Source organism: Lygodium microphyllum, chromosome 22 (assembly GCF_053477565.2).
Source record: "Lygodium microphyllum isolate KBCC chromosome 22, Lygodium_microphyllum_v1.1.10, whole genome shotgun sequence".
Classification (NCBI taxonomy): Eukaryota; Viridiplantae; Streptophyta; class Polypodiopsida; order Schizaeales; family Lygodiaceae; genus Lygodium; species Lygodium microphyllum.
In genome coordinates, this window is record NC_141156.1 from 41,570,815 (window position 1) to 41,577,955 (window position 7,141).

The 7,141-nt window shown below is 40.1% G+C and overlaps 1 protein-coding gene across 4 annotated transcripts; it reads left to right on the plus strand.

Annotated features, from left to right (window-relative positions):
* Positions 1-1,210: 1,210 nt before the first annotated feature.
* Positions 1,211-6,287, plus strand: LOC148017071 (C2 domain-containing protein At1g53590-like). Of its 4 annotated transcripts, none has more exons than XM_087662844.1 (7): positions 1,211-2,168; positions 3,815-4,056; positions 4,196-4,328; positions 4,478-4,537; positions 4,641-4,729; positions 4,833-4,943; positions 5,112-6,287. In XM_087662844.1, the coding sequence occupies exons 1-7, from the start codon at positions 1,454-1,456 to the stop codon at positions 6,249-6,251; spliced, it is 2,490 nt and encodes an 829-aa protein (XP_087518970.1). In that variant the 5' UTR covers positions 1,211-1,453; the 3' UTR covers positions 6,252-6,287. The 4 variants fall into 4 exon arrangements, 3 of the variants coding, with proteins under 3 accessions (XP_087518970.1, XP_087518972.1, XP_087518971.1); XM_087662846.1 differs by having other exon boundaries at positions 4,833-4,950; positions 5,112-5,254; XR_015687863.1 differs by lacking the exon at positions 4,641-4,729 and having other exon boundaries at positions 4,478-4,620; positions 4,730-4,950; positions 5,112-5,140.
* Positions 6,288-7,141: the final 854 nt, after the last annotated feature.

The window sequence follows — 7,141 nt, forward strand, 5'->3', positions numbered from 1 at the left end:
TTACTGAATGGGCATAATACAAATAAGTATACACATGTAACTAACATGGGATTGAGTGACTATTTGATTTAAATAATAATTTGTATAGTGACCATTTCCCTAATACGAGGGTGGGGAATAATTTGTAATTTCCTAGTACAAGGGTTGGGAATGGAATTGCCTAGTTGTGTTACATTTAATTCTCTAGTATGTTAGATAGAGAATGGAATTCCCTAGTTATATGACCTATAATTCCCTAGACTAAGGTGTGGGGGATGAAATTCCCTAGCCATATGGAGGGAATCCATATACGGATCAATTGGATTTCCTTCTATGACATTTAACAAATGCAATTCCCTAGATGTACTTAGGGAATGCATAGGTGCCCAGGTAGGAAAGATTTAAAAATTTCCTATCTTCCACAACTTTTCCTATACAAGCATTGTTCTAAAGCTCCTTGTCCCTAAATTTATTTAGAGAGAGTGGGGGAGAGAGATGTAGAAGAATAATAACAATTGAGAGAGAGAGAGAGGGAGAGAGATGTAGAAGAATAATAACAATTGAGAGAGAGAGAGAGGGGGGAGGATACAATTGGGTGGGAGAGATAGAGAGAGGATTTTTTTTTTGGAGACAGAGAGTAAGAAAGAATTAAGTTGAGAGAGAGAGAGAGAGAGAGAGAGAGAGAGGAAAAATTGTGGAAAAGGGAGAGGAAAAAATTTAGGGGGAGAGATAGAGCGAGAGGAAAAAAATAGATGGGAGAAGAATTTGGGGAGAGAGAGAGAGAGAGAGAGAGAGAGAGAGAGAGAGAGAGAGAGAGAGAGAGAGGCACATAGAAGAGAAAGATGAGGAAAGTGAAATACAATGTGTGGGGAAGAATTGAGGAAAGTGAAGTTGTCATGAGGTAGCACAACTTTGCTTTTTTCACAAACCTAGTGTTAGTTAGAGATTATAAGAATTAGAGATTAGAGAAGAGAGTAGAGGTAGAGATTAAAGATTAGAGATTAGAGATAGAGATACAACATGGACCCAAGAGACTTTAAAAGCACGTTAATAAATGACAGGTTCGGCACCTAAGTGACGAAGGGCAGTTGCCATTAGTGCCAACTGTCCCTTCGACTACAAATGTCCGTTTGTGAAATGGTTCTCCAGAATCCACGTGCCCCAATCATCGCACCAGGTCGAAAGGTCGCCGTGCACGTTAAAGTGCGTACAGCTTCCCAAAGAACGCGGAAGCGGCCACAAAACATCATAATCAGGCTGCCGACGCAAAGAAGCGCAAGAGAAGGCGGACGTGCGTGGATGTCACAACAGTAATTGTGTGGTCTTAATGTCATAATGACGGAGACTACGTCGATACCATGACGGGGGGATCATCATGTCATGTTACGAGCCGATATACCAATCATACTACCGCGTCAATCCGCAACAACAATAACAATATTGGAGGAAATGCAGGAGGGGGCCGGCAGGCGCGATGCTGAGAAGGATGATCAAGCACTGGACATTGTTCCCGCACGTGCTGCTGGTGATGTTGGTGGTATGGGCGTGCGGTTATCTGATGAACATGGGCCCGGTACACGCAGGGGCGGTGATAGGGGGAGGGCTGGTGTATCTGTATATGGTGGAGGCGGAGCAGCACGTGCGTATACGGGCGATGATGAGGAGGAGGGCAGAGGAGGAGGTATGGCAGGCCGCCAGCTGTTGCATGCAGAGCGCTCATCGTGATTATAACACTGCTGGCGGCGGTGAGGATCGAGAATACGCGGCCTCTGCATATAATTCAGCGCATGACTGTAAATCCTGTTCTCACAAATTCGATCATCAGCAGCAAAGCAAGTCTAGGAAGGATCCAGGTAACAGTATCGATCATGACGTGGGCCATAGTCAGGATCACGATCGTGAGGAATTGGCGGGCGCCGCGTGGCTCAACGCGCTGCTGCGCTCCAGTTGGCCCGCCCTGGAGGCCGGCTACTTGTGCAAGGTGGCCCACGCCCGCCTTAGCGAGTACCTGGCCGACACGTCATCCTCGTCTTCTCCTTCTTCGTCAGCTAGGGCCAAGCGCCGCCCCATGGTCCTGGAGCGCATCCGGTTTGGGAGCTCCCCTCCCCTGGTCCGCTCCTGCAAGCTCCTCCAGCACCCCAAAGGACCTTCCACCGCGGCCCTTGAGCTGGACTTCTCTTTCATCGCAGGTTCGCCGTCTTTGCTATCTATCCCACAAAGCACCATTAAACCTTTCATGACCCTTGCCAACCCTACTCCTAGTATGATTTCCTAATATTACGACAAAGATAAGGACACATCTCCTAAAACTCGAGTCCAGATAGTGATCATCTATCCTCTACCTATATACTTATATAAAGGATCTGTGGTATACATATATAAAATGCCCTAACTGCCTTGGTCTCGCTCCCTATGTCTTGCCTATTTCCCTCTCTCTCTTTTTCTCTCTTTTGCAATCAAGCAACTACCCTAGTGGTAAGCCATTTATTTTATTAACTCGCTGGCCCAAGTTCAAATCTCTCTTTTTTACACTAAGTGGAACACTTTTAATGCACAATGTGGAAGAAAGATAGCATGTTGCAAGGATTGTAGGGCCACTATATTAGGTCAATTGCTTCATGTGATCGCTTCCTTAGTGGCTAGTATTTCATTATGAGTAAAGTGAGGTTACTGTGCTATGGCACGACAACATCACTTCACTTAAACCATCCTTTACAAGGTAGCATGGACCAATATTGAATTAGGTATAGAACCATAATGGTGCAAACTTACATTTCATAATTTCAACAAATGAACCAAATTACTGCTTAAGCATTGATGTTAACCATTGAAAAATGTTGTTTCCACTTTTGATGTACCTGTTTCTATTGAAAATTAGTATAAGTAGGTCCAAAAGATACGTGTTTGTGGATTGTGATAGGTTTTTCAATATCTTCTTCATCTTTCTTTTGATGGAAGTGTATAGCATGGTTTTTTGTGTGCAATACCTATGATAGATACATCCGTCAACATGTTTGATATGCTACCTTGAACAAGCTTAGCATATTCAATCCTATTGTTGATGTATAATCTATCATAATACCCTTTATGTAAATAGATATTTTGGAGGCTTTTCTCCATGTGTTAAATATGCACTTAGTATATGTGTTCTAAATGCACTTATTGATAAGTCTTTATTCATGTATGTGTATGTACTATGTGTGTGCATATGTGTGTATGTGTAGTTGGGATGTACCTCTCACCAACTCACATTAAGACATTTCATGCCATGGTCTTGAGACCCACTTTGAATGTCTTCAAACTAAAATGCTCCCCCCCTCTCTCTATTAATATTATATTTACAATACTAGTTTTATGGCTATAGTTTCTACTGCTACTATTACTACAACTACTACTACCCCTAGTATTGAGAGGGGAAAGTAGTGGGCCACACATTGGAGGACAAGAGCATGACCTTATCAGAGGAGATGCCCATTTTGACCCTTAGCTCTAAATTATCAAGAAAAGTTTCCCACTTGCAATGATATATTGTTTGTGAAGCGAATAACTGTTGCCTAGCAACTTCATGCAATTACATAAAGTTGTCATGTAACAACTTGGGGGACCTTGTTTGCAGTAGCATGAAGGGACCGATCCTAATAATTATTACATTTTTTTCATTGCTAAGTAAACCACTCACCATTAGCGCTTTTTTACTTTTTTGGTTATGAAATGTATTATGATATAATACTTTAAGGTTTTTTTTTTCATTAATAACTTGAAACAAGTTATCTCTATGCTTTTGGGACACATAACTTCTTAAATATGTTAACATCTATGTTATATCGGTTCCCAGGAGATGACATGGGGATAGAGCTCTTAGTGCCCATGAGTAGTTACTTCACTACAAAGCTCTTTTGTGATAACCTCCGGATTGAAGGCAAGATAAATCTTGGATTCAAGTTTGTGCCCTATTACCCTTACATATCACAGTTATCTATGGCTTTCACCAAGGTTCCTAGCCTAGGCCTAAGCGTGAGACCTCTCTCCTCCAACATACTAGCTATCACAGACCTACCTCTCATTGCTTCATGGGTGGTAAGTAATCAAAACATGCTATACTAGTATTTGATGTCATCATTCATCAACAACAACGTCATGCGTGGTAGGATTATAAGGTGCTATAACCATAATTTCCATAATTAGCAACCTATTATGCCTACTTGTGCAACTGCAGAGCAATGCTATACACACAGCTATTCAAACATGTGGCATTGTGGAACCAAATGAATGGAGCTTTGATTTTGTCCAACTTTGGGGTACAGATTATGGGCTCAGTCCCACATACACAAGTGGAACTCAATCAAGAAGTAAGTCTCATGCTCATGATTATTGTTTTTTTGCAACATACGTTGATTTCTTACCAATCCTTATGTTAATAACAATTCAAACAAGTTGCCAAAGTCAAAGGAACAAAACATAGAACAAGTGTTTGCATGATTAATTTTTGTGTTCGTAGGATGTTATATCATCTTGGAGATTTTAGAAGGAAGAAACTTGATGGCTAAGGATAGCACAGGTGAATTGGCTTCCATGCTTTATAGATCCCCTGTACGAGTTGAAGGGTTCCTTCTCTTGATCTCATGGATTATTTGTTGTTTGGTACGTTCTCCTCTCGGTAGGCTTTTCTGATCCATACGTTATCATCACCTACCAAAAGTGTAGATTCAAAACAAAGACACGAAAGCAAACACTCAATCCATCATGGCAGGTAAGCATGTTACCGGACAGGATTTGCTACAAGCCACGCCACTTAGAGAGCCAGCAAACGACAACATGGAACTAACTTTTCCAAATCGATAACCTCATATTAGGAGTGCTTTAGAATAGACCTTGAAGATCCGAGTATTGTAAGAAGCTCCGGAGAACACAGTAAGGTCCTACTACGTTGCCGTGATCGAGATCTCATAGTGGACGATGAACTTGTACGTGGTAATTCCACCAACCAGATCGCCGCCTCTCTATTCAAAATTACTCACGCTCGGACCAGTGTCGTATGCTTCTTCTCATATTATCGTTTTCGACGTTAATGATAAGACCGAGATCATCTGCACATGCCATGAGCTCTAACAGGCATTCCTGACGTATTGAAGGGATTTTGTGAACTCGACCTATGCCGCTATCGAGGTGGCAAACGATTTGAAGAGGTGTGCAAGCTACAAGACGCTGACAGTGGAGAACTTCTTATTGCCGTCACAATTGTGGGTGAACAATTCGCGGAGGATGGAATAGCAGTTGATCATCGTAGCAACATTCGTAGCACAACAGCAACAAGCTGGACTCTCATGTCGTCTTCTGATAGAAAAAATCATGAAGCTGATTCTCCTCCAAAAGGCAAAACCTTGACAAGTGACTTGCAAGCAATTGGAAAGGAACAAGTGTGTACAAGGACTTCCATGCTTACTCTTGATTGTGATGATTCCACCCACTCCATTAAGGGAGTTCAACCTCCAACAACTGGTATTAGCATTGGAGAGTTGCAAGATCTAAATTGCATTGGCATCAATGGTAAGAGTGAAGAAGGTAAACATCTAGAATCAAGTGCATTAGCAACGAGTGATCCAACTCAAACTCTTTTTGCAAGAGACAAAGTAGTATTGCAAGATAGCGACACTACTAATTCTAAGATAGAAAAGAACAAAAAGAGGGCATCATCCATGCCAGCATCCAGTAAGTGGAGGAGACCTCGAAGATCATTGAATGGCTCAATGATTTTTTACCCTCCTGCTACAAGTTATAGTAGCCATGAATGCTCAACAAAATCTACAATTATTACACCACCAACAAATGGCACCAATACAAGTAGCACACCAACAACATGTCATCGATATTCCAAGCCAAACATAATTGTATCCCCAACTAGTTCTAGGAATAATGCATTTGGTAGTGAAAGAAAGCTTTCATCTAACCTCTTTTCAAGAACCAACAGTAATAAGACAAAAAGTGCTAGTAGTAATGATATATCAATACAAGATCAAATCAAGCAACAAGTGCTACTACCTACTACAACTTGCACCCAACAAGGTCTCTCGATAGACGCTAGCTCATCAACTTCTTGCAACCAAAACAAAAGACTTTCAACTCGTACAAAAGTGCGCTCATCCACCGTTGACAACCAACTTCAGACATTGTTAGTCTTGCCATCAACTCCAACTAGACCAAAGCTAGCTAAATCATGGAGGAGGAATATCTTAAAACTAGCATTTCACAAAAGTAAACAACCAAGAGATTAGAGTGCAATATGATACTACACAATGGACCATAATGCATTGGACCTCTCTCTCTCTCTCTCTCTCTCTCTCTAGCACATCTTACAATACATGTAGGTAAGTGTTCCTTGCTAACGTGCAATAATATTGCCTTCATTATTTCTTTTGTCACCAACAATATTAAGAAATAGGAGCCCAACTCTTAGTTATATTACAATTTGCATGGAAGTGAGCCTAGACCTCAAATTATTATTAAAAAAGTAAAATTTAATTGTAAATTTCCATGATATGTGTGATGGAAAATGCCTCATGAGACATAGAGTAAAAAGGCCAAATTGGGAGGTAACTAACCTAAGAAAGGATTGTAGGCTAGGGTGGTAGAGTAGACTAATAGGCTAAGATTGAAGTTAGATTAGAACTTCTGTTTTCTTATATAATAATAATAGCAATAATGATAATAATAATAATAATAATTTCAAAAATATATACATTTCTTGTCAAGCATTGTTTAAATATATGTATTCAGTGGGCTTGACAATTGATTTTCTATGTGTAATAATTGAAGTGCAAAATTAGTAAATTCGTAACTTTTTTAATATTTGCTAGCTACTTTTTGATTTTTAAATATGTATTCATGGAAAAATATGGGCAAAGCATGGAACTATTGTGATTAGCTAATGGATCTATTGATTAAATAATTGAAAACTATGGGCAAAGCATGGGCCTATTGTGATTGGCTAATGGATGTCTTGATTAAATAGTTGAAAACTACAATAATAACATGCATAAAAAGAGATATTGTGATGATTAATTAAAGCTTAAAATTTACTAAAAAGCATTGAATATATGGTGATTATTATTGATTTTATTGAATTGATGGTACATGGATGCATGCATGTAGGTTGAAAAGCTCT

Excerpts from the sequence above, each read along its gene's own strand:
- LOC148017071 (XM_087662844.1), top strand. The coding sequence starts at position 1,454 with ATGCTGAGAAGGATGATCAAGCACTGGACATTGTTCCCGCACGTGCTG. Across the intron at positions 4,538-4,640 it reads GATGGCTAAGGATAGCACAG|GCTTTTCTGATCCATACGTT; the intron begins GTGAATTGGCTT and ends TCCTCTCGGTAG. Across the intron at positions 4,730-4,832 it reads CACTCAATCCATCATGGCAG|GAGTGCTTTAGAATAGACCT; the intron begins GTAAGCATGTTA and ends ACCTCATATTAG.